At 41.3% G+C, this 26,843-nt stretch overlaps 1 protein-coding gene across 7 annotated transcripts in view; it reads right to left on the bottom strand.

Moving 5' to 3' along the window:
* Window positions 1-1,703: 1,703 nt before the first annotated feature.
* The window catches only part of WARS2 (tryptophanyl tRNA synthetase 2, mitochondrial), a 49,762-nt gene continuing 24,622 nt past the window's right edge, over window positions 1,704-26,843 (bottom strand). For 6 of the 7 annotated variants that reach the window (XM_049824801.1, XM_049824804.1, XM_049824802.1 and 3 more), the window contains exons 3-6: window positions 17,917-17,997; window positions 16,099-16,184; window positions 12,284-12,402; window positions 1,704-10,222 (exon numbers count right to left, since the gene is read on the bottom strand). In XM_049824801.1, coding sequence (XP_049680758.1) covers window positions 9,774-10,222; window positions 12,284-12,402; window positions 16,099-16,184; window positions 17,917-17,997 — 735 coding nt within the window. In that variant the 3' untranslated portion in view covers window positions 1,704-9,773. The remainder of the gene's footprint in view (window positions 10,223-12,283; window positions 12,403-16,098; window positions 16,185-17,916; window positions 17,998-26,843) is intronic. The other variant, XR_007509080.1, reaches the window with a different exon arrangement.

Below are 26,843 nucleotides of genomic sequence, written 5' to 3'. Positions count from 1 at the left end.
GGGTTCGGAAAGGCTGACGGGCAACCTGAGCGTCCAAGACGCCTCTTGGTTGGTTTTTTGACGTTTCGGAGGGCTCCGGGGGTGCCCAGGGGCCACGGGGGAACCCGGGGACAGAGCCCGGCCCCCGCGCGGAGCTGATGTGAGACCTCCCGGACCCACCCCGCAACTTACACGCCCTGAGCCGGGCTCCCTCCCCGCGGGGACCAGTTTGAATTCGAAAAGCTGAACTCCCTTCTCTCCTTGTACCCGGGGAGCTCGGAGTCCACCCTCTCGCCCTGGCCACAGCAGCGGGACACACGCAAAAGCAACCTCCGCCTCCGTCCTGCGGGAAACCAGGGCCCTGGGCTGGGGGCGGGGGGGGCGGTTCTGAGCCGGGAAGGGGGTGTTGGAGGGTCCTTTAGGAGCCGGGGGACACACACACACGGGACCCCGGGGCTCTGCTCTGCCCTCCCCGAGCCCACGGCCGCCCCCTGGCGCGCACGGCCCCGCACTGCGCTCCCCCCACCCGCCGGGACTGGGGGACACACACACACACGACGACGATGAGGACCCCCGCAGAGTGGAAGCTCCTTCCCACCCACGGAGGGTGAACAACGCTCCCCACCGCTGTGGAACACCGGGAACGTTTTCCCCGGCAAACTTCTCTCCCTTGGCTGCTGTTTTGGGGGGTGGGGAGGGGGGAGAGGGTCACGACAGGGGCTGGCGGGGGCATCCCCCCTAGAGCCACCCACCAGTAGAGCGAGGGGCAAAGGAGCAGAGGGACCAGCTCCTTAAAAAAAAAAACACAAACCCCTAAAAAACCCAACCCAAACTGTTTACTATTCAGGAAATTTAGTAATTATTTTTCCCCTCCCTGTAGTGGCATTACCCTTCTTTTGATATTAGATCCCTGCCAGAGGCCCTCGCTTTCAGGCTGTGAGGAGGAGACAAAGATTAAGGAGCTGGGGTAGAAAGCGTAGCGTAAGTTTCTTTCAGGATATTTCCAAACATTTTGCAGCAGAACAAAAAGTATCAAGTTAGAAAGCAATAGCCTACAGGTTTCTGCAAAGCAGACAACTTTTGACGCTTTCATTAGACCCGTTATTTATTACCCTGGATTGAACTGTCTGCCCTCCAGCACGTTTCACTATGTTTATTCATGCCACAAGCACCACTAATAGAGCATCTCAGGAAGAAATACTGTAACTCAGCGCCAAGTGAAGGCATCTTCAACTGGAAGGCTCAAAATGCTTAGCAAATATTAGTTTAGCCTCCCAAGACCTGTGTAATGAAGTCTCCTACGCCTCATATTATAGCGAAGGAAACTGAGGCAAAGCACAGTTAAGCGACTTGCTCAAAGCCATCGAAGAAACAGAAGGTAAACCATATTTTTAGATTTTCTTTGCTTAACCAAGGAGCAAAACTCTTCCTGCAGAAATAATACTAAGGGAACAGAAACCTGCAAGGCAGACAACAAAGACCCAAATCAGATTACAAACAACAGACCAAAATGGCCTTGCTGATGCACATTTCGTTGCTTTTTTTATGAAGCTGTAGCAAAACATTCTACAAAGCTGATAGGAAATCTTCTCTATTTATTTTAATTCTCAGCTGCTGATCCTCAGCTGCAGACACATTACACTTTTTAAACTACAGAGAACTAAAACACCCCCTGCCCCCCCAACCTTCCAGCATCCATTAAACCTTCTCAGGCCACCCAGAGATCTCCCTTGACAACCCACTCATCATCTACCGAAACATCCTCGTAAACCACAAAGACGACATTCACACTTCAGCTAATCCATCTCCTCAAAGGCAAGCAGAGAGTAGAGTGAAGCCCTTTGAGCCAGGACTTTGCTGGCTGAAAGAAGTGGAGTTTCTATCCCTGCCAGCATGTGATGATGCTTGTAAGCAAAATGGATTAAACAAGCAGTGGTGCTCACCACCCCAATTTTGCTCTTCTTTTATACACATATATTGTAACTCTGAAGTCTATTTTAACACCACTATTTTTCTGTAGGAATTAAGCCCATTAGAAAGAAGCCTCCCGCAAAAGCACATTTCATCTTCAAGTGGAGCCAGAACAACCCGCTCCCACATAGAAGCCAGCAACACACCTGAATCCAAGATCTTTAGAATCCCAGCACATCCCTGAGCTGTTTCTCCGATGGTTATCAAACACCAAAATGATACTCTCCCAACAGGTCACACCAACCCCACGCAACCTGCAGCCTTCATGCAGCCCACATAGTAAATTCATCCACTTCTCAGCTTCCTTCTAGGGGGTTCATGTTGCTGAACATAAGCCAGGAGTGTCGCAGCTTAGATCGGTTGTCTCAACGGCAGCAGTAATCCTCTCCCAACCAACGTTTTCCCAAGGTCCATGAAGGCCCTTCTTCCTCGGCTGTCAACGTGCATGCCTAGCGAACGCACTAGCTCTGAGAAAGAAATGGGTTTAGTCGTTCACATCGAGTGCATTCAGCCTGCGACTAGCCAGTAACTCCAGCACTTCTTGAGAAGTGCTCTTGATGTGACGGGGAGGAGCTTTCTGTGCATCAAAACTACAGTTAAACTGTGACCCTTTGAGATGCCTTGGCAACATGGATTCCACATATGCCCCAGGAATGTTTGACTGGATTCTTTTAAGAGACACAGCCATTGAAGCCCAGCATTCACTCTGCACACCTTGCTTCCTGTTGCAAGAAAAAAGCGTAACCTATATTTAAGAGCAAGAATCTCAGGAGCAACTTTCTGGTCAGAACAGATGGAAGGCAGGACACAGCACATGTGGATAACAAGTCTTGAAGAACCACAGCTACTGTAAGGTAAATACCTCCCCCTCCCCCCCAAATATCCACACAACTTCAGTTTTGGGGTTTGCAAGCACTTATGTCAGTAACAGAAAGTTGATGAGGGTTGCCTAAAAGGAATGGATGCCACACTGCCACCCTGAACTTACATTTGGCCCACAAGCCTAAATAGAAAATTGCTTTTTCCCATTCTCGCTGTAGGAACATCTGCCAGACAGGCTGGGAAGGAATAAGTGTGGGCAAAGCAAGCTCCAGCCCACTCAGAAAGATCTTTCTTGGCTTGAGTACTCAAGAGGCACTTATTGAGATCTTTGTTATTCATTCAGCAAACACCACAAAGAGAGTCTTGAAATACATCTGAACAACTGTTTCCAGTCACAATAAAAAGTCAGTCTCACAACACTGAACATACAAGATTTTACTTCACTCTGAGAGGGATGTGCTTTAGGGAAGGAAACATGATGGTAAACAGGGTGAATGAAGCCAGAGACCACCTACACCAGAAACTCTGGGTAATGCCAGAGAGTAGCCTTGTTTTGATAAGTTTCATCTCCATTTAGCTTAACAAGATGTTTCTATAAATGCTGGGGCATCAGAAAAGTTTTCACCAAAGATAGCAGAGAACATACACCCAATGTTTCTGACAGAAGTTTCATTAATTTTATCGTCACGTGACCATCATTTCACGTTGATGGAGGAGTCATAGATAAAACAGCATGTGGGACAAGTGACACTTTCCACGCAGGATCTTGCCTGTGCTTTGTACGACCTGAAGTCCGTATCTGACCTGTGAGCATCTTGTTTCAGAATGGTTTAGGACAGCAAGAGAGATCTGGTACCACCTTGCTCTGCCATAAGCTGTTGCTTCCCACCTGTAAGGGTTAATCCATTAACCCTTCAGATTAGACTCATACTGTCTTTACATAGATTGTATTGAGGAAGCAGATGGCTTGCTTTACTCCACCATCGCATACAGCCATGCGACTTCTCGTGTCGGCCATATGAATGAGGCTATGACCATGCTATCATACCCAGCCTTTTACAAGCATGCTGTTACTACCAAACATTTAATAACTTTTAAACATTTCGGTGCTGGAACTCTTGTTCTGACATTTCATCTTGCAGATACACCAAACATAGCACATCTGGAACCGATCGAGCCTTCTGGTGTGGCATAGATTTGCTGTTCCTGTCTCACAGCCACGTTGGAGTGCTGAGAGCACGACAGCACAACAGACATTAACCTCAGTGCTTAGTTTCACGTCCACAGGCAGCACGAGACCCCTCATGCAGTGGATAATCTCATCCTCAGTCACGGTGTTCTGTGACAGCAATCTACCACAGTAGCAAAATATCTTCCCAGATGTTAAACTGTTTATTGTAACTGGGCACACGTGCTCATCCCTCAGTGCAGGAGGCTGGCATTTGGGTTTATATAAAATAACTGTGAAACCAAAGCTGCTGCCCAAAAGCAAAATGATCAAGGAATCTTCCATTTGCATAATAATGTGAGACTGTTGCAGGTAGAATGATTTTTCATTGGCACAAAACAAAATAAATACTTTTCTGTCAGAGCTTCTACAATACGACCATTAGCACAACCAACAAAATGCAAAGAAAAGACAGTGGGCATCAGCACAGAATCTTTTGTGACAATAAAGAGAATTTTCCATTATTTCAGCTGTCATCCAGTCACCAAAGGACTATGCAATAGAAAGCTTGGTCGGAAATTCAAGTTTAACAAAAGTCTTCTCTCACAACCTAGTGAGTTAAAAAAACCAAACGAAAACACAAAAGCTTTAATTAGATCAATGAGTGTCACAGAAGAGCACAGTTTTGCTGCAGCATTCTCCCTGAAACTGGCTCATGCAACTAGTAAAGTCCCACAATGTAAGGGACTTCTGAGATGATGAGAGGAGATGCTTGGGTCCTTCCAAGACTTTTGACTACAAAATAAAGTGACATTCTTCTTGCAGCATAATTATTATTGCCAAATTTACCCAGAAAGAAGGAACAGATCAAACCATTCAAATGAAATTAGATCGTCCAATACAGCAGAAAGAGGGATTTTGTTTTCCTGGCAAGAACACACAACACCTTTCCTGAAGAGAAAACCTTTTCCAGTAGACTCCCTATGCTAGCATGCTAGTCTCATTCTCTCTGTGAAGCAATCAGTCATAAACAAACAGGCAGGCAGCATCCAGGAACTCAAATGCAGAGACATCAGTACAGGTGAAAGAGCCGTCTGTTGTTCTGAACATAAATCTAACCAAGCTGGACCACTGAAAGAGCACGCTCATTAGATTCAAGACTCAGACCCACCTGCGTCGATGTTGTTGCTATTGCCAGAACCATACACGGATCCTCTCTTGAGTTCTGTCATGATCCTTGAGCCACATGGATAAGTAGAATGTACATCAGAGCAGTAATGAAAAATACGAATGAGTCATTCGGAATGGACCTTTGGCTCTTACTGATTCTACAGCAACTACTGAAGCTGGTATTGTAGCTTATCAAAAACAACAAGCTGTTTTGGGAAATCCCATTTTGGGAAAACATCCAAAGGCTTTGGAACTGAGGATTAGATTTGGCTTTGGCTAAGGGCTTCCGAACACATTTCTGCTGACACAATCATCTAGCAAACTGTAAAGACCAGAAAAGTTACTGTTTCATGTTATAGAATAGTCCTCAACAAATCAGATGCAGAGTTTCTACGTAAGCTGACATAAAGGCTTTCATCAGCAGTATTTGCTCTGATAACCTATAGTCCCAAAACATTTAGATGCAGGTCTGTCCCAAAGGATCCCATTTCACTGTCCTTAAGCTTTCAGCTCACTTGTATGAACTCCCTAACCTTGGAGGCAACCATAACCCTGCTAAGGAGTTTTGCCTGAATTGTTTGTAGATAAACAGATGCTGAATCAGAACTATGCACAAAGCCTTCTGGAGAATCTGAGAACCCAGATCGTGGTGTTTGAAAACTAAGTATACTTCAATCACATCTTTAAGAGTTACAAACAAATTCCAGTATAATGTACAATATACATAAACTCCCGTTATTTAAGGCATGGATGTATGCTGGAGCAGTGCCACAGTCAATTTATGAGGCCAGTCATCATCTGGAGTCTCTGCTGAAAAAAAAATTGTTCCTGCATCTAAAATGCCTAGTGAGTTCTGTGTTCTAAATTGGGAGCACAGAATTGAGACTCACTATCAGCGTTTTCTGATAAGCGATAATATGACTTCCTAGGAACCATTGGCCGCAAAGACAAATGTCTCAAGTGTATAAATGTTTTAGTCAGATCTTAGTAAGTTATTCACTGCGGAGCTGATATTTATCTCTAAAGGTAAGTGAATTTCTTCAGTTACCTGGAGATGCTAGGTCCAATACTGCAGATCCCAACCACTACGTATGTACTTCAGATGCACTAAACATACAGGAATGGGAGAAGAGGAGATTTTGAAACTAAGACACAAATTACTGCACATATTCAAATAAAAGGATCGCTGAAGAAAAGGAAGCTGAAAAAAAGAGCAACACAGCAAGGGGTGAGGATACCTCTCCACTTTTAAACTCTTCTTTCTTCAACTAGGAAAGATGTGATTGGATCTCTTTCCCATCCAGTCCTGGAAGAACACCTTACAATGACTTCCACAGCACCACGGGGCATGTCTACACTAGCACTGCGATTGGGATCACGAGTGTGCTTCTGCAGAAACTCCCCACCGTCCCCACTAACTGCACTTCAGCTAGTATCACAGAGAAGTCTCAGGGAATATGAACTGGATGAAACAAAACATGAAAATGCATTTCAGAAGTGCACCTACTGCACTCCAGATGTAAACAAACAGTAAAACCCTGGCACACCACGCTAGAGTTAGTGGGAAACCAATCCTTCTGAAATACATAGCATCAAGCCTTCTCCAACAACTGTTCTCCAAAAAGCTGCTCTAACTCATCTGCACTACTTTGCTAAAGTAAACACTGCTACAGTACACCATCCAGAATGGGTGCTTACAAAAACGTTCTGAAGAGGAAACGGGGAGGTAGAAGAGCAGAGACCTTTGCTCACTGACAGCAGTGAGCACACATTGCTTCAAGCTCAGCTTCTGCCTGACAAACTCATCCCAGATGCCAAGTAAACGGCTCAAGGAATGCAAAGAGGCAGCCAGGCTAGGCCCAGCTAGACTCTTAACCTGAATGCCAAGGTGGTTAACTTCCCAGAAAAGCCACACTCTAAGAAAAATGAAATAAGCAGCAGAAACCTGCAAACTTCTACATTACAGCTGTCTCCTCTCAGGAAACTCTAGTGATCCTGGTTGTCAGTGGAATTGGGATTATTTCACTGGGCAGACACAGCTTTTATTTTGAGAATTCCTCCACAGGAGCTACTAAAATAAAAAGCTAAGCCAACAATCAGTAGATGAACATACTCATTTCACACGTTTCACTTTCTTGAAGACGAAAACCAGGCATATTTCCTTACTTGAAGGTCAGGCAAGTTAAGATTTGTTTGACTGATAGGGGAAAGGGAAGGGGAGAACCCCAATCTATTCTTGAATTAAAAAGAAAGTAGTAAATTTGATTGAAACACTGCTAAATATGTAATGAATTAAACCCCTACCCCGAAAAAAGGGCTCTTTGGAAGCTTTTCTTCCTGCTTCACCTATGTGATTTTCTGAAAAAAATCTAAGTTTTGGAAAGAGTGCTCAGAACAGTTTGGGTAATGAGCCAGAACTGCCTGTTCATGTCACCCCCTCCCCACTTTTTTTTAATAAACTGTATTGAAGACAAACGAATAGTCTTATTTCCTTTTCACTGCAAAGGAGGTGTGTTGAATGCCAACCCTGTACGTTAGGTGATTTGAGCATCAGAAACGTAAAGACACCTTGAAACTATGATTTGTCTGTTGAATACATGCTCCTATCTCTGCTAGTGAAAAAAAGGAACAGGTAGAAACTAGATACATTAAAGATTTCTGGCATCTCCATGAGTGCTGTGTTAGCTTCTCTTAAGGAACCTATTATGAGACTTTTGCAGAAATCAACCCATGTTAAAAAGTGTCACAGAGAACACTTTATGCCAAGTCAGTAAGCAGCAGTAACTGTGTACCTTACTTTTCTGTCTTGGTTCCCATGCAGACTAATGTAGCTGTTAAACACTGACAAAAGTTTTGTAAAACTACCTGAATATGCACAGTTATAACTGTGCCCTTTCCTAATCCACTGCAGCTAATTTGGAACCAGGGACTATTTTTGAATACACGTATTCTTTCCAGAGGACATTACCTTGGACTTGTCTACACCGAGTTCGGTTTCACACCATTCTGTCTCCATCCACTCTGCTTCTCTAGTCTTGACTAACTTTAGAAACTCTGTCATCATCAAGTTCTTGCACAGCAGTTCTCTTCTTCAGATCCCTAACAAATAAATACAGGTCTCAGTACAGATTCGCAGACGCTCAGTCCACAACTTCTTGTTTTGCAAAATTAAATAAATCTTTCTGAATCACCTCACTACGATCATCAACTAAATTTAAAACTAAATAGCTTTTTTTTTTAAAAACACAAACAAACAACTGCACTACATAGAACCCCCCAGTTCTACTAACTCAGTCATGTAAGAATGCTATCCTTCATGACAAATGCCATAGCTATGTAATGGTTAGGAGCTGCTGGAGTACAGGATGAACTCAATTTACATTACAGTATAGCAATTTCAAACACAGCACCATTAAGTGCAATGATATACTTAAATATGCTGGCACAGGAGCAGTAGGGCTTTCATTACCTTTTAACATGTACTACTTCTCCCCTCTTCAGAAGAGGGTGTCTCCTTTTGGCAATTGCCCTTTGCCACGCATTCCCCAACAAATGCCGTGGTCCGTGGGTCCCAGCCTGTGGGTCTTGTGAGGCCTAAGATCAGCGCAGACTAACACCATTCTCCCACCACTGAGCTTTCTTGAGACTCAGTAGTGAGAGTTCATAAAGATCTATTTAATCCCGTTTTGGCTTGGACCTCAGCACAATTTTCTAAACAAGTAATTTTGTACATTTTACAAAAAGTTCTCCGATTTCTCAACCTAAGATTTTTTTCACACAGGATTACATCTTTTCCCTTGCACCTTTTCTAAAGGACTCCTAGACTTGATGCTGAACTGGAAATCCTGGAGCTCCCTGCTAAACTGAACAGCAGGTGGAATAGGAGCAGCTGAAGCACACGTCTTTTCTCACTGAAGTACCTTAGACCTGACCAGCAGGATGGCACAGGTGGCAGAAAGGAAATTCAAGTCCAGTCTTGGATTCTTTGGAGGGACTATCAAAGAGGCCATCTAGCACAGTAGTCACAGTGAGTTTTAGAGTACGGATAACCATATGCGTAAGACACACTGACGCACTTCACACAAACTAGGTTCAGATAAAAAAATCACACCGAGTTTGAAGACACGAGAGGGAGAAGCAGCAAGTTCTCTCTTCATCACCCTGAGCATTTTGATTTGTAAGCCTGTGCTCTTATGCTGGTTATCCACAAACACATTCAATCACCGTATCAAAGCTGAATAACTACCAATGGGATGAGTTGTTCATCTGTAACAAGATCACATGCACAGCTAAGGATGTTCTTGAGAAGATTACAAATCTTTCTGCTAGATTCTGATCACCTCGCCTATACCTCAGCTTCTTGCAGCTGTCAATGGAGAAACCCAAAACCCCATTTGGGCAACCTTATATCCTGCTTTTGTGTGATTTCTTCATGAATTGTGATTGCTTCCGCCCTCCTTTTTTGACTATCCAGAAAAGCTCAGTGCTGGTCCCACTGGAAATATCTGGCTTCATGCACATTTTTTAATGCAAACACCTTCAATGTTCTACTTGGATTTTCCAGGAAAAAAAAATTTTGTTTCAAACCAAAATGATTAAGAAGATACAAATAACAAAATGTCTGTCCCAGGAAACAAAAGTACTTGCAACTACTCAGCAGTTTCTACTGAAATCCCACCATTCGTCTTATTTCTTGATAGATGGGGGCAGCCAGTTCTTTGGCTTTCTCTGCTCCATCTTCTAAAACCTTCATCAGATGGGATTTGTCTTCCTGGAGTTTCTTGATTTCATTCCTGATAGGTGCAAATCTTTGAATAACTGACTCTGCTACTACCATTTTGTAGCGAGCCGTGTCGAGACCAGCAGATTGGTGCAGCACTTCTTTGATGCTAAGCCCGGTTACTGCGGCATGAATGGACACCAGATTGGAGACACCAGGGCGACCGTCTGGGTCAAAGGTCACCTCAGAGGTAAAGTCAGTCACAGCTTTGCGGAATTTCAGCACTATTTCGTCAGGGCTGTCTGCTATGTTAACAGTAGCTAACTTCTGTGGGTCTGACTTGGACATCTTCACTGTTGGATCTCTGAGGGATTTTATTTTCTTTGTTGTACCTTAAAAAAAAAAAGAGGAATAATTATGAACACATATAGACAATGGTTTCTTATGACAATTGCTAAGAACACTTAGCAGCAAGATGAAGCTCTCTGTTTATCCTTGCTTAAAAATTAGTTGTGAGCACAATCGTGTACGCTCCTCTAGTCCTTATGTCCTTCCTGTCCTTCTAAGTCACCTTTCTCCTCCCATAAACAAAATGAAAACCTGCTCCATTTCTTCCCTTCTCTCTAAGCAGAAACTTGTGCTGGGACACTTCCCAATATTTTCTGTGGCTACGTGCTGATTTTCCCCCCAGACTTTCTCTTCCCTTGTATTCCTGGCACTGGAGACAAGTTATCTAGAGAGCATGGACTGCACATTACTGACAGGTTCTGTAACAGTGGAGAAACAGGTTAAATCCCCCAGTAAAAAAGAATCTCAGAACAGTTAATCCCCTTACTCTAGGAAACTCTTCCACCCCAAATCTCTTGGTTATTCTCCTAAACATCAATAAAGACGGTTAATAAAGGTTCCCTAACTGAACACTAACCAGGTCCGTTAGAGGGAAAGCACTGTTCAGATAAGAAAGGTGTGGGTATTGTACAAACTACTAAGATATACGTGGGCACATGAAATAGAATAGTAGCATTAGGGGAATATTGCAAAGTACGTACTTTAACAGCATCAACCCAAACTGTTTCAGTCTTTCACCAAGAAACATCGTTCATGGAGTACACAAAGTACCACTGATCTAGGAAGTACTCACACCAATTGTTTTTTAGACACCTAAGACAGCCAACTAAATTACTTGCATACGCCTCCTAGACGGCCCGTGTACTCAGTGAAAGGATAAGTGTTCTTCCAGGGTACAATTCAGACTAGCCCAGAAAGTGCTCTGTTCTGAACCATCTTTTGGAAAAGTCTGTCTCTTTTCTATAAATTTGAAGTAGTCCAGGTAATCTAACTGCCTACAGCTAGTGAGTCTGAATAGGTCCCTAACATCTCCACTCGTCTAGGATATCTCATTGGTTTGCATACACTTGTGAACTTATGAAGGTATGCTTTTTATGAGGGAATTGAAAAGTTTTGGGTTTTGTTTGGTTTTTTTCCCCAAATTGAGCTTTTTATTTCTTGGGAAACAGCCTCACCTGCATCATAGGCTACACTCAGGTCCTCATCACAGTGCTTAGTATTTAATTGTTCATTAGAAACTGCAGAGCTTGCAATACCTAGTATTCTCTAAGCTCCACTCTGGGTCTAACACCGTTTTTGTCACTGAGGCTTGAAAATTGAGAAAGGTTTATTACTGCCTGTCTTTTCTAAGGTGAGGGCTCCTTGCCCTTTTGGGGGCGAAGGTCTCTGCTGTGCATTCCTCTAGATTACTTACAACAAAGATGCAATGCTTCTTCCTTACCCAATTCTTCACGTTTCTTAACAAACGTGCCATTTGTGCCATCTGACTCCTCCTCACCCCCCGGCCTATGACCTTATAGCTCAAAAATGGCTGAGATTTTCCTTATAAGTCTCCCTGAGTCCAAGACCAAAAATGGGAAGTCTAAGCTCTATAAGAGGCCCTTACAGAAATACGCCCGTATATATTAAACACACTTAAAAGATTTTTGAGTGCTGTACCAATAAACCTACAAGCTGTTTAGATGCTTAATGTAAACATCTACCATTCAGACACTGAAGAATACTGCTTGCTAGAGGTCTCTTGTCTTGTTGCTTGCGTATCTCCTGAACTAGCAATGTGGAGCAGAGACCTGACTCTTAAAAGGTCCAATACTCGGAGAGCAAGGCTGACTGGCAGCAGCAGAATACATCTGGCCCCCTGGACTAGAATACCAGACGTCACATACATTCCTCTACCAGGGATTTGTAAAGCCTTATGTCTATCTTGGGAGTTCAATTTCACAGCCCCTAGTCTCTTGTTGTCAGTTTTTAACCTTCCACTCCCTTAGCATCAGTTTGCTCCCTTTCCTTGGTCCCTGAAACTATCTCCACAATATTTAAATCCATCTTCAACCTTGAACTGCAGTTAAGGGAGAAGAAAAAAAAATTAACCAAGACCAGCTCACTTAAAATGGCTTTGGGCACAGGAAAGAATTCTCCATATTTCTTGTTGAAATGTTGCGCTATATCTTGGGCTAGTTCCAGGTGCAGGACTTGATCTTCTCCAACGGGAACATGTGTCGACCTTTTAATAAAAGACAGATACAGGAAACTCAGCAAAGCTCTCTGGTTCTGCTGAAAAGTTACTCAAGACTGTCACAGCTTCTGCCATGACCGAGGGCCAGACTGAGCCAAACACTCAGTCCCAGCTAGATAAAGGTGCTGTGGGAACAAGATCCCAAACTGCCTGTATCCCAGGATGAGTCTGCTTTTTGTGCTGAACCGAAGCACATCTCCAAGGGCAAAAATAACCTTTCACAAAAACATATACAGTAAAGATACCAATAAGAGCAAATCATTAAACTCAGCTCAGAGAAAGGTTTTTGTAGCATCTCCTGCTGTCTCTTTAGACATCAAAGAGCACGTGTTACAGTGTGTGAACAAAGTAAGAAAGATCTGCAAGGCATAAAGCGCAAGCACCTTGCTTTGTCAAGTCTCAGGAAAACATAACTGTTGTCGAGAAATTAGTACTGTAGATTTATCAAGGGAAGGAAAGAAGAGAGTGGTTCTTCCTCGTGGGTCACCACTGTATAAATATCATGTGGGCCAGTGCCTCTATTGCCACAAGTGTTATCATTCATAGATTAGAACTGTTAGCATCAAAGGATCATTTGATCTTCTGTATTGAACTCAATAGCTTGAATGCAGTTCTGGAGGAAAACACAATCTGCATCAGAGGACGTGAGGAGGTGAAGAATCCATTACTTCCCCTGGCAATTCTTTCCCACAGTTAATCATACTCGCTAAAAATGTATGAATCTTTTAGATGAGGCAGACTTGAAGTCTTGCCAGCTTTTGATTACTCTCCCTTCTCCCAGCGGATTTTTTTCTAAGGCTTGTGGGGTATTCAGCTCTGAATTCTGGATATGCTCCAGCGTAAGAAAGTTCACTATGCATCTTTTAAGCTCCCAGAAAATTTCAGTTCAACACGGTACTCCTTCTTTCCGATTCTGAATTACTGGGCTGACATCCAGGAATCAATTTGTCCACGTTTATTCCCCACCAAACAGTCAGCAAGGCAACCTAAAAACACTTACAGTAGCCAATAGGAAATCACAGTGGCCTACAACTAACAGAAAGAAAATCAGTTACTGTAATCAATATACTTTAAGCAGGTCAAAAGAAATGTTTCCATATGCCAGAATGTTCCCTATTCACAAAGTTTGCCATTAAACAGAAAACATAGTGTCTTTATAAATGACTCTGCATGATTCTTCGCCTTTTTCCTTGCTGTTTTTTTAATATTTCTGTCCTGGTGCTATTTTTATTCCTTTCTGTCATATATTTACCTTCTGTCCATTTTCCTGTCTCTTTGATCCTTGGTTCATCTGAATTAGTACTGTTTCTCCCTTTCCTCCAGCTCTTAATTCTTCCTCATGACTGCTGCTCCTTTCCTGTGTTTCCATTTCTCCCTGATTCTTGTTTCCTTGATTATGTTTTTACATTAAAACATTTCTTATTAAAGATACTATGTCAGATTTCTTCAGAGATATTGTTTCTCTTTCACTTCCTTGTTTTGTGTTCTGTCTGGACAGCCTGCTGTTAATACACATGGTAGCAAACAAACCACAGGCTTCACTAAGGGATGATGAATCGCATGATCTTATTAGAGATGGAAGAGACATATATGGCTGAGCTCAATCAAAGCAAGGTTATTTCTCATAAAGTTGTCTAAATTTCACCCTTAAATACTGCTTGACAATCAAACATGACTCACTGCTTAGAAGATCATTTTAACATTCAAATTATTCTGATTTTGCTTGCTTCCCATTATTTTCAGTTAAAATTCAAGTGAATTAGAAATACCATCTCCTGGTCTTCTAACATCACTGTTTTCCCCTACTAATGATCACTTAGGAATAAATTTCTCTAGACACATTTTTCTGGGTTAACAACTGGCTAATCTTGGTCATTCTGTCCTCCTAAAGTCTCTGTCCTCCTAAAGTCTCTGTCCTCCTAAAGTCTCTGTCCTCCTAAAGTCTCTGTCCTCCTAAAGTCTCTGTCCTCCTAAAGTCTCTGTCCTCCTAAAGTCTCTGTCCTCCTAAAGTCTCTGTCCTCCTAAAGTCTCTGTCCTCCTAAAGTCTCTGTCCTCCTAAAGTCTCTGTCCTCCTAAAGTCTCTGTCCTCCTAAAGTCTCTGTCCTCCTAAAGTCTCTGTCCTCCTAAAGTCTCTGTCCTCCTAAAGTCTCTGTCCTCCTAAAGTCTCTGTCCTCCTAAAGTCTCTGTCCTCCTAAAGTCTCTGTCCTCCTAAAGTCTCTGTCCTCCTAAAGTCTCTGTCCTCCTAAAGTCTCTGTCCTCCTAAAGTCTCTGTCCTCCTAAAGTCTCTGTCCTCCTAAAGTCTCTGTCCTCCTAAAGTCTCTGTCCTCCTAAAGTCTCTGTCCTCCTAAAGTCTCTGTCCTCCTAAAGTCTCTGTCCTCCTAAAGTCTCTGTCCTCCTAAAGTCTCTGTCCTCCTAAAGTCTCTGTCCTCCTAAAGTCTCTGTCCTCCTAAAGTCTCTGTCCTCCTAAAGTCTCTGTCCTCCTAAAGTCTCTGTCCTCCTAAAGTCTCTGTCCTCCTAAAGTCTCTGTCCTCCTAAAGTCTCTGTCCTCCTAAAGTCTCTGTCCTCCTAAAGTCTCTGTCCTCCTAAAGTCTCTGTCCTCCTAAAGTCTCTGTCCTCCTAAAGTCTCTGTCCTCCTAAAGTCTCTGTCCTCCTAAAGTCTCTGTCCTCCTAAAGTCTCTGTCCTCCTAAAGTCTCTGTCCTCCTAAAGTCTCTGTCCTCCTAAAGTCTCTGTCCTCCTAAAGTCTCTGTCCTCCTAAAGTCTCTGTCCTCCTAAAGTCTCTGTCCTCCTAAAGTCTCTGTCCTCCTAAAGTCTCTGTCCTCCTAAAGTCTCTGTCCTCCTAAAGTCTCTGTCCTCCTAAAGTCTCTGTCCTCCTAAAGTCTCTGTCCTCCTAAAGTCTCTGTCCTCCTAAAGTCTCTGTCCTCCTAAAGTCTCTGTCCTCCTAAAGTCTCTGTCCTCCTAGTTCTGTATTACTTCTCTGTCCCAACAAATATTCACAACTTCACTTCAGAACAATTCCACAAAGTATATATGCTTGGAACATAAAAATAATACATACCGCATTGTCTCTAACATTTACTTATTGAGACAGTTTAAAACATACTATGAAATACAACCAGTCATGATGATGCACTATAAGTTCTATCAGCTAGGCTACAAACTTAGGGATGCTGAGTCACCAGTTCATCATCAGGATGTGTTTGCATTGTACCACATAGTCCACTACAGAGAAAACTGAACTAGCCTGGGTGCCACAAGGTGCAGTAAATTATTCACTTTTTTTATCAGTATCAACAGGCCTACACAGAATCCCACACTAACAGGGGTATACTCTATACAGCCAGTTTAAGTATCACTACAGTACACTGCATAAAATAAAGCATAACTACTTAAAAAGTGTGTGTGTGAACATGTAATATGTATAATTAAACATCAATGTCTTATAATTCCTTAAGAATTATTCTGAAGTGACCAGCTTTTTCTCTTTACAGCCCTGTGAGTTGCTTTCAAAACAGGCTAGATTTCAACCAGCCACTTGAGAGGCAAAAAGCTGTCATCCATTTCCAATCTTCTGATCTAATCACACCCAGCCCCCCCACTTAATAAGTTAGCGTGTTGACCTGACGAACATTTATTCTAATGCAGCTGAACAGACATTGCCCATGGGCTCACATTCTGCCTCTTACTTGTACAGCAAAATATCTGCTGCTTGAAGCACAGGGTAAGTCAACAAACCAACAGTTCCTTCGTTATTCTGGCTGGCACGCTTCATCTGTTTGCAAAAGAAAAACAGACAGGAATCACACTTTTGGTTAACAGTATCAAAGTCTTTGATTTTAATTAATTAGAATTCCAACTAATTTGAGCAACTTATGGTGTAACTCTAGAGAAAAGTGTGCCATGTAAAATCCACTCCTCGTGAATGCACATATGCCATTTTGTGTCCTATATTCATGACTTTCCCTACACTGTTCTGATATTGTAGTGAGAAGAAAACGTAGGCTTGTGTTTTCTTTCTGTTTGTAATCTTACTAATGAAAACACAAAACAATCAGGCTGGGTTCTTACACTTATTATTGATAAAAATTTTAAATAGCTTTTTCAGCAATAAATTTTGGAACACTTTATAATAGAGATATAAAAAGGCATTAATACCTGTGTTTCACAGAAAAGAGATCAAGACAGCTATCACACGCAGTCACCAGGAGAGTTGGTGACAGCCTGGAGGAGAACCCAGAACTAGAGTCCAGTATTCCCTCCATTAGTTCATGCTGCTCCCCACAATCCACCCACTGTCTGAAGTCCTTTACCGCTCTAGGACATGGATCATTTAAATCAAGATAGTCAGGCTACAGATACTAATTCTGTTCTTGCAGTGACAGATCTACTTTTTGCTTTTAACAATAGTTAAATACACTAAACCCCTTGAAATCTTAATTATTTCATTAAGACTATTCAAATACCTTTAGATTTTTCTCACCCTCTCATACAGATCCTGTCTTCTGTCTACATCCCTAAGTGCCTAGGGTTCAGGGGACCTAAGGGTTCAGGGGACCTAATTTGCAAAGCCTAGCACCTGTAACACCTATCTGTAGATTTGGAAAGTCAATCCAGTCAAAGTTGGATTTAAGAGCTTAACTTTAGAACCTTAGGTTTGAAAAGGTTGGCTTTAATCTATGCCATGCATTAATGCTGGTTGCTGTATTTAAGTTTTACTGTTTTTATTTAATTAAGAAGAAAAACAGGAAAAAAGAAAACATCTGGAGGTATTTAAGAGTGCTCTGAACTCTGCAAGCCAAACTGCTCTTCCCCCCCCCCCTTTGATACTTCTTTCTCCTGCCTTTTGGCTTTTCTGCTTACTAAATGCCAAAGTAAAATACAAGGAAATTAAATGCAAGAACTCCGTTGATGCAGTCATGCTGATGCATGACCAAGATCAAGAAGATGAACATTTGAAATTTGTATCGGCAAACATTTAAGGTGCCTTAACTTTATCACTCAGCACATTTTTAATATTTATCATTTCTATACTCCTCTTCTAACATATGCTTCTTACGCACCCTCTTCCATAAAATCTACAGAACAGCCACTCTTCACAGTGGAAAAAGAAAAGCTGTTTATGGAACTCTTTAATCAGCAAGGCTCAAGGTTTCCACCGCAATATCATGCAGTTGTTTTGCATTATTAAATAAACATTGAAATAATTCCAAGCATTCTAGCAGAATCAGTTTAACAACACTAAACAAGCCTCCTATTTAGTACAGTTTCTGCAAGTGTCTGCCAAAAATACTATCCTGTAGCTTCCAGCAGGAAAACATTCACTGATAGCAACAGACCTGGAAAGACACATTTTCCTCCTTCCACCATAGGACTAGAGAATTACTTAAATCTAAAGCAAGGATAACCATGACATGGGTGGTACTTCACCAACAGCAAGTATTTCAAGGACTGCAGTTCTACTGAATTCCCATATATCTCCTTTCCATTTATGAAACTGTCCATACCTTCCACTGGGGCAAGCGTAACAGACGTGGGACGTTAGTTAAGCATCCAAGAATCCAGGCAAGTTCTGCATGCTCAGGAACCTGGAAGTACAAAGTCAGAATCCATTTTAATCTTCTGCATTTATATGCATATTTTCTCAAAATCAATACAGATAAATAGTATCAGAGATCAGAAAACCATTTATTTTTGTCTATTATTTTTTCAGTAAGCTCAAGCGACAAGCTAACAAACTTCTGGATACCGCACAGATTGAATGCACTACACTCAAGCAGCATAGCAAAACTCTTGATCCTATCCACTTATGTTCTAAAAAAGGAAGAAAATGCTTTAGCAATAACAGAGTTGAACACACATGTAAACAAACCAACTGCTGGCCACTGTGTCACAGCCTCCCCACACTTTGAGATAATACATGAATAGTTACAAAACCTCTTTACCCTTCTCATTTCCTGTGCCAATAAGTTACCCAAGCTTCATTTCTTCTGCATCAGGGCTCTGATTACACTGATTCCCCTTAGCTGTCCTCACCAGCCTCACCTGAGCCCTCCACCCATACCCTCTGGCCATGGTCTCAAGAGCCTCATTTAAGCTCAGACCAGACTGCCCCTAGTCCTTGCCTGAGCTAGATTTCACTGCAGCACATCTGGCAGCACGATAACCGCAGGTCCTTCACAGACTCCTGAGCTAACGGCCCGGGAACAGGGAGAGCTGGGCTGCTCCACAAGGCTGCGGCTGCAGACAGCCAGGCAGGCGTTGCTGATGCATACACTGTTCTTTAACTTCTTTCCTGTAATTTTGTCTGTTGTCAGTTAGCTGTATATATATATATGATAATCATCAAAAGAAAAAGGTGATCTATGTTCTGCTCCTTTGCTTACATGTTTGATTCACTGTTTTCAATATTGGCAGGTTTGGATGTTTTAAGAGCATGCTAACCATCTCAAAGATGTTCAAAGCTTCATGCTTGCAACATGATGTAACAACCCAGACAGAAGGCAGTAAAAAGTGTTTGTTAACAAATAAGAATTACTAGCATTGTTAATGGCAATTCCTTTGCTGTCACATTTTAAATGTAATAATTTCCTAGCTAACAGTCATTAGACTATTTCGGTGGTCAGTGTTGTATAGAGGTATCTGACCTCAAGACAGCAGCTCAGCTGTTAGAGATATTAAATATTCCAGGTTGATTCTCTCTCCCTTCTTTCCACCATTCCCAGAGTTTGGGTTTTTTTCCCTTTTTTCTTTTAATTTCCTCATGCTTATTTGACCTTCAAACTTCTGTGCACAAGACGAAGTACGGCAAGATGCACCAAATGTATGTTCTGCAAGATACAAAGAGTAAACTTAACTTTATAGAAAATACTAAGCTCAAGACCCCTATTTCATTTAGAAGGAATAACCATCTGGTTCAAAGTGGTTTCTCATTCCTTTCTTCTAGTCACGGATAGAGCAGAGATGGTGCTCTGTTGCACTTGTGTTGACATGGACTCCCTTTAAAAACTATGCAGTCATTGATCCAGCTTTGTCAGACGTTGCTTCCACAGCCAGGACTGCATGTGTGTTTCACTGCATCAGTGGTTTTGACGTAACATCAGTTACCAAAACACCAAGTGATCTAGATAGCATTTGTTGAGTTGAGTCCGCTCTGGGTCCTAGCAAGTTATACTCACTTCTAATCCTCAAACACACACAGTCCTTTCCTAAGTGAGACTAGAGTCCTGAATACTGTGAAGAAAAAGCCTGATAAAAGGGGAGAAAATATAAAAAAAAATGCACAGAAGGGTGAAGATTTCAGTTGGAAAAAGTTTCAGTACTGGAGCATAATGAGTTAACATTCATCACCCAAATTGCAGTAACTGACTGTATGTTGGTCTGTGAATCAGGAGGTACTAGGCTTAAACCACAAATCATTTGTCAGACTAAATCATGGTTTAAGCTACTGTGTTTTACTTGGCAAGAGGGGCAGGTAATTGCTGCATTTCGTCGGTCACCGTGCATCAGCTCCAATGTGGTTACTCATTAAGCTACAGTACTCCATCACTTTGATTGGATAACTTTGGATACAAAGAAACTGGAAGAAGATGTATATGATACCAGTAAAATAAAGTCTACTCTTCCTTTCCAGCACTGAGCAATACCAATGGATCACAATTAGAAGAAGTCATTCTCTCAGACAAACTCAGTCAGTCTCTTGCCCCTAAGTCCACTTAAAATTCTGAGCAAATGTCTTCATTAAACAACCAAAACGTAAGAACGTAAGAAATAATATTGTACTGGATCACAACAGAGGTAGCTATAGCCTAGCCCTAGCAACAAGAGATGGCGTTTGGGCCGAGCACATGAGCCTATGGCTTCCTACAGTACCTTCCCTTTATACTTCTCAAGCATCCATAATTGTTGTACTAGGGAATATCAGAAGATATTAACAGATATTATCAGAAGATATTATAACAGTCCTGTTAGTACCCATGTTCCCCAGGAATGTGTCTAATCCCTTTCTGAACCTGCTGATACTGCCCACTTCGCAGCCTCATGCAGCAACAAGCTCCAAAGGTTCAAATCTGCTGTAGAAACAAGTACTTTCATTTACCCACTAAACTCTCTGTTTACTAGTTTTGAATGCCGCCCGTTTCTTGTATTGCACAATTTGGTGAACAATTCCACACTCCGTTTATCCAGTGCTTTTCTGATTTTGTAAACTTTGATGGCATCTACACCTCAGCCTTCTCCTCTTCGAATTGAAGCATCCCAGACTTCTGATTTTTTCCTTTTAAGGCAGCTACTCTGCCCCTGTAGCATTAACTCCCCTTCTTTGTACCATATCCAATTCACTTCACTACTTCCCTCTTGAGACACAGACGCTAAAGCTCTACCCAATATTCACGATATGGGCACACTGAGGTTTTGTACAGTGACAAAACATCATTTCTGTCTTGTTCTCAATACCCTTCCTGGTGATACAGTGATGATGACATATAGTTGGCTTTTTTGAAAATTACTTGTGCTGAGCCAACGATTTCAGAGAACTACCAATGATGACTCCAAGACTTTTTCCTGCATTGCGACTCAGCTGAATACTGTGTAAAGAAGGTTTAGATTACTTTTACCTAGATGCTTTACTTTACATATAAAGCTCTTCTACCACTAATTTGCCTACCCACTCTATTTTACAAGTTCTTTTGGAGTTCCTTTCCTTGGCATAGCATTTGACTACCCAGAAGAACTTAGCATTGCCAACAAACTTCTGTTCACTACCTTCTTCAGGTGATGAATGAAGACGTTGACCAGAAAAGCTCCCAGCAGGAATCCCTGAGGGACATGACTACTGACTGTGCCATTCAAAAAAAAGTGATCACTATACCCTATTTGGCTTTCAACTCTAGCCAGCTGCAAGACTAGTAATGAACATTTCCTTCAATACATTGCTACATTTTATTTTTTTTTAAATAAGAATTGATACAGAACCTTGTCAAAGGCTTTTCAAAAAATTCAAATCCATTATGTTCCTGGGATGCCCGTTATCCACTTGCTTAATGACACCCTCACAGAGTCCAACAGTTTAGTGAAACAGGATTTCCCTTTAAAGAAACCATAGCGACTCTCAAAAGAGACCATTTACTCATGCACTCAGCATCCTATTCTTTATTGAAGACTCTACCATCCCTGGTAAGATGAAAGTCAAAATCATCAGTCTGTAATTTCTGGGGTCCCATTTAGAGCTTTGCTTGTGTACTGCCAACATGACTTCAATCTACTACTTCTCTGGCGCACCAACCATTTATGGCAGACTGCACACCTTGGCCACCAGTTCTGCCATTTCAATCGGAGGTTTTTTTCAGACTCCCAGCTGAATGCTGTCTGGTGTCTAAACTGCCTATCTATACCTAATAGCTTCCAACCAATTAAGGTTATTCTGTGTGTACGTGAACCAGTAAAGTACTTAATTTGTTTTGTACTTAAAAATCTGACAGCAGAAGTACCCTCTGGAGCTATGATGTACTTCAGAAATCCCCCACCTTCCCAAAAGAGAACAGATAATAACAAGCTTAGCTCTTCTCCAATGAAGACATCAGTTTCTCAGCAGTGACCTCTCCCCATATACCCCAGTATAAAAATACTGCAAAACATGAAGAAACAGAATTACATCTCAAACAATCAAAGCTCACAACCAGTGACAGTTCCTGAACTGTATGTCAAACCAGTCTCCAAGAATGTCACAATCATTAGTGAGTCTGAAAACCAGCTATCTAATCTATTAAATCCTTCAAGTTGACTCCAGCTACTTTTGTGTCCTGAAAGAATATAACAGCCTGTTTTCAATATAAACATTATTTTCTCAGGAAATATTTCTTGCAGCTTGGCTGAAAATATTTGGAGGACTAACAGTCTTGTAAGTTCTCTATTTATTGTTTCCCTTACAAAGCCAACTATTTCCCATTTAGCAGTTTTCGCAAAAAAGCTTAACCAGATCCACTTAGTGATGCCCCCCTCCTTTAGACAGCCCAAATCATACCCTTTCCTTTTCTCAGTAAATACATCAAGTTTCTCTCCTTGTTCCTGCTCTGTGCTCTCGCCCACTTTAACACAGTTTTCTTTCCTAATCTGTAACAAGTCTGTAAAAACCATCAACATTTCTCAAAGGGTCGAGATGGTCATCTCTCTGCTATTACCAGCGACACATTTCCTCCTTCCATTTCCATTGCATTAAGCATCCCCCACAACCTGGCTTACTAATCACTAATCAAAGAGTTATTTCCAGAACAAAGTACTTCCATTCCTTCCTTGTGGCCCGACGAGCCCGAGTTCTGCAAAAGCCACATTTATTTTACTTTTTTCAAAGCACAGTTCTTTAACAGAGGTGACCACTTCCAAGGGATAACGAGCAGTTATCTAGAAGGCACAATCACCTCTGTTTCTTCACCTGGCAGAGTGCCCTGCTCCTCCCTCTTTACAGACAAATAGCTTCTTAATTGTTCACTTGTGCGGCCTTTTGACAGTTCTTAAATTCAGATCACAATTTACACTTGGATCACCTCTGGGGCGTTATATGCTGAAGTACAGCCTCAGGGCTTCTCCCTGCAGATCTATTACTTTGTCCTTAATCCTAGCTATTCCCTATCAAGTTATTGCTGCTATTCCCTGGCCACAGCCACAGTTGATGATATATACATGGAAAACCAATAGCTACTTTTAGTCCAAGTAAGTCTAGATGACTTTTCATGCTGAGACATACAGCTGAGGAGGACAGCAAGCAATGAGATTCAAGAACAATAACAGAGGGAAAGGCATGGATACTGTGAGCAGATCTGAAAGCAAGCAAACGAGCAACACTGGAACTCGGCTTTCTGAGGCTTATTATACGAAGCTGTGTGTGTGTGGGCAGCTGAAGTGGCTTCCTGCAAAAAGAGATTCAGTGTTTCATTTTCAAGATGGATTTCCTCAAGTTGCAACTTACAGCCCTTCTCTGTAAGGGACTGCAAATTTCCTGCATATCTGTTATGTGGAAACAGCCTCCCCTCAGCAGTGTAACCTCATTAAGGGCTACATTTTAAATGGGCAATAAATTTCAAAGATTTGATTCTGACAGTGTAGAGGACAAACAAACAAGTCTGGGGAGGTAATTTGGATAGCTGTGTACTAAAAGAAATGTGAACAGAGAAGGGAAAGTGTCCTAAATTTCAAAAGAAATTAAACTTTTTTTAGGATTTTTGTCTCTTTTTGAAGTACCAGTTAGTGCTGCTTAAAAATTCAAGAGGCCTCTCAGAAGAAAGTGCTGCTCACATTTATTTTTCTTGAATAAGAGGCAAGATTTTATTAAAGCCTAAGGTTGCAAGCAATATGTTCAAGATACTTGGTAATGCATCTCTGTATTGTACAGCTAGAGAGAATAATGGGGCCATAAACAAGACAAAATAGATTGCTCTTGAATCAAATGCACACAGCAACTGAACACCCAATGAGATACTTTTATGACAGAAAATTTGACATGGTATCCCAAATTCCTGTTCAAAGAAATAATTCAAGTGTGGGTGCAGTTAAGTTCATGGTTACAAAGGCAACATCTGATTTAAATAACATGTTAAGTGATGTATTGAACTGGAGAGTGCTTATCTAGCTGTCATTGGTAAATCTATCAGTATTTACAGCTTTCACTATTAGCTTTGAAGATTTTAATAACTTATCCTTATTTATATTTGGCTAAAATTTACAGAAATAAGATCTGTCTCTCCTTTCCAAAGAGCCTGACCAAGAATACCCCTACTGGAATCAGGTTATACTGGTTATAAATGCAGATAGAGCACAGTAATTTGGCCAAGGCAGCCTTTTCCCTCTCTTTATTCATTATGAAATGAACTTATTTTCAGAAACATTCTCCCAGTCTAACCCACAGTATTGTTTGAGTAATTAGTTTGGTGTGTCCAGAAGACTGGTGGAGAGAGGAACATATAACAGCTATATAATAGCATGAGATAAACCAGGTAAATGAAGGAAGGGAAAAAAAAAAATCTTACTGAACCATGACTTTTCTTCCCACTGAGCTCTAGTTATGTCTAGCCTAGTCCTATGGGGGAGAAAACAGAGGGATGAGAGAAGCAGAATAATTTTCTAAATTAAACAGTCACATACTTCCTCTTATGACAGGAAGTTTTCAATGGACCATGCTAAATTAATGTACTTTAATGAATTTATAAGCTATGATGCAATGGAAGCTTTAAAGCCCCTCTGAAAATTGGACAAGAAGTAGCATGAATCCATTCAAATTCTGCCCACAAAACAAAGCAGCTGGATATTTCTGGAAAATAATAGCAGTGAAACAGTTAGTGCACACATTTAAATTGTCGTATTTTGGCTTTTGGAGTTAAGGCTAAGACAAATTGGCAAATTCCCACCTCCCAGAATTACTGCTTCAATTTGCCTGCACATTGCAAGAATACTGCAGCTGATTATACTCAGAAAATAAATCACCCCATCCAGAAGGCTGAAAACTGCAATTTTCCGCCCAGAAACTGAACATTACGTTGTCCAGAAACTCACAGGACTCCTCAGAGAAGTGTTAGTGCAGCATATCAAGCACTGCCTGCTGAATCAATTCTGATGGAATTTTAGTTTCTCTTGGGACATTTAGCATGTGTCTACTACGATAGGTAGGTGGACAGGAAGAACAGCCTGAGACCACATAAAAGCAACAGCAGTTTCTAAAATTGTTTTGACTGTGAAGCAGATGAGATACAAGATGGTTATGGGTAAGAACTGAAATGTGTATTGTACCCACCAGGAATCAGAGAAAATGGGTTATACCATATAAGCTTACCATGTGTGCAGATTGCTTAGTGTCTTCATTATTTCCCCCCCTGTAGCCCTTTTTGTTTTTAATAAAACATTCTAAGTTTTATGAAAGTCGACTGTTACAGCTTTTATCAGTTATGGTATAATTTAAAGAATATATTTGCTCTTTCTTCTAGTATTCTCAGGATATGTTGTATAAGTCATTATTCTGTTACTTCTCTTTTATGCCTGGTAGGCAAAGGCAGCCACTTAAAGCGTATCTTGACATTATTTTCTCTAAGACCAAAGAGGGTTTCATATATCTTCCAGCTGTGCTCCAAATAAAAATGCATAATTTTGAAATATGCATTTATTTTTATTCTTACAGAAATTGCCACTCTTCTATGACTTGCCTTCCTACTTAAGAAAATATAATTAAACAAGCTGTAATGAAAGAGCTTCTCTCACTGGGATGCCATTCTAGTGTCCAACATATTCCACAATTGTGTTTTCCTAGATACTCTAATTAAATGTGCTTGTTTGTAACCCTTCATGGACAATGTGGTTCCAAACACTACCCTAAATATTCATCATCATCCTGCTTGCTTCTAAATATTATCACGTGTTCTTTGTAGCCACTACTTCCCTAAGCTGGAGTTCAAGTTCATATATTGTAACGTGAGTGTGGGAGCTATCTGGTGAACTTCTATGTGTGGAAACAGCCAGCCATTAACTTTTTGTTCATATATGGTATAAAAAAAGTAATTTACAAATGGTAGATTCTGAAGCATACAAACCTAATTTTCATCAAACTAGCACTTTCCATTTATAGGTAACTTAGCTGTACACCTGATTCATAAGAACAGAGGCCATATACCCTCTAAGCAATACAATAAAAATCAGCCTACACAAAATTTCTCTCACTGTTATTTCATTTTACTTGTAAGGCAAGGACATCACTAAAATCAGTTCCGGGTCTCCAAGACCTGTATCCTTATCATAGCAGCACCTTTTGGATCTGGTGTAAACATGAGAGGAACTGTTCTCACCACACTTTTTCCCAGCAGTCAATCTGTGATTAAAATTATTCAGCCTTTTGTCTCTTGCTTGTATTGGGAAGGATGATAAAATGTGGGAAAACTCTGGAGGCAGGTATTTCAGATAGCTCTGGATTAGAGATTTGATCTGCATAAACCCTGCTGTAAATAAAAGCCTAGTGACAGTGAAACCCTTACCAAATGCACATGCCTTTCGAGAAACAAAGTATCAATATTTTTTTCACATATGGCAAACATATTCCAGAGAAGCAACACAAGCAGCAACAGAAAGAAAGTACAAAAAGAGTAAGCCAAACAAACAAAAAAATCCCCCTCTTCAGCAACTCTAGACCATTCTTGCCCAGGTTAATCCAGAGAACTAAGTGGACACAGCAGCATTTACAACAGCGGCTGCATGAGCAATTCCCTTAATGGGGCTTACTGTTACTAGTGTACTTTTCCAGTGCAAGAATTTCATTCTGCTTTACTGCTACAGAATCAGGGTGCTGCCAGACATTAGTTGTAGCTGGTTTTGGTGATAAAAACCAAAAGTTCTTATTTCACAATAATTTTGTCACATGATGTTTGTTCAAAAAAAATGGAGAGAAGTGTTAATCAGAAGT

Source organism: Accipiter gentilis, chromosome 21, assembly GCF_929443795.1.
Source record: "Accipiter gentilis chromosome 21, bAccGen1.1, whole genome shotgun sequence".
NCBI lineage: Eukaryota > Metazoa > Chordata > Aves > Accipitriformes > Accipitridae > Astur > Astur gentilis.
Note: the sequence above shows the minus strand (reverse complement) of the source record. Positions and strands in the feature narration are given on the sequence as shown.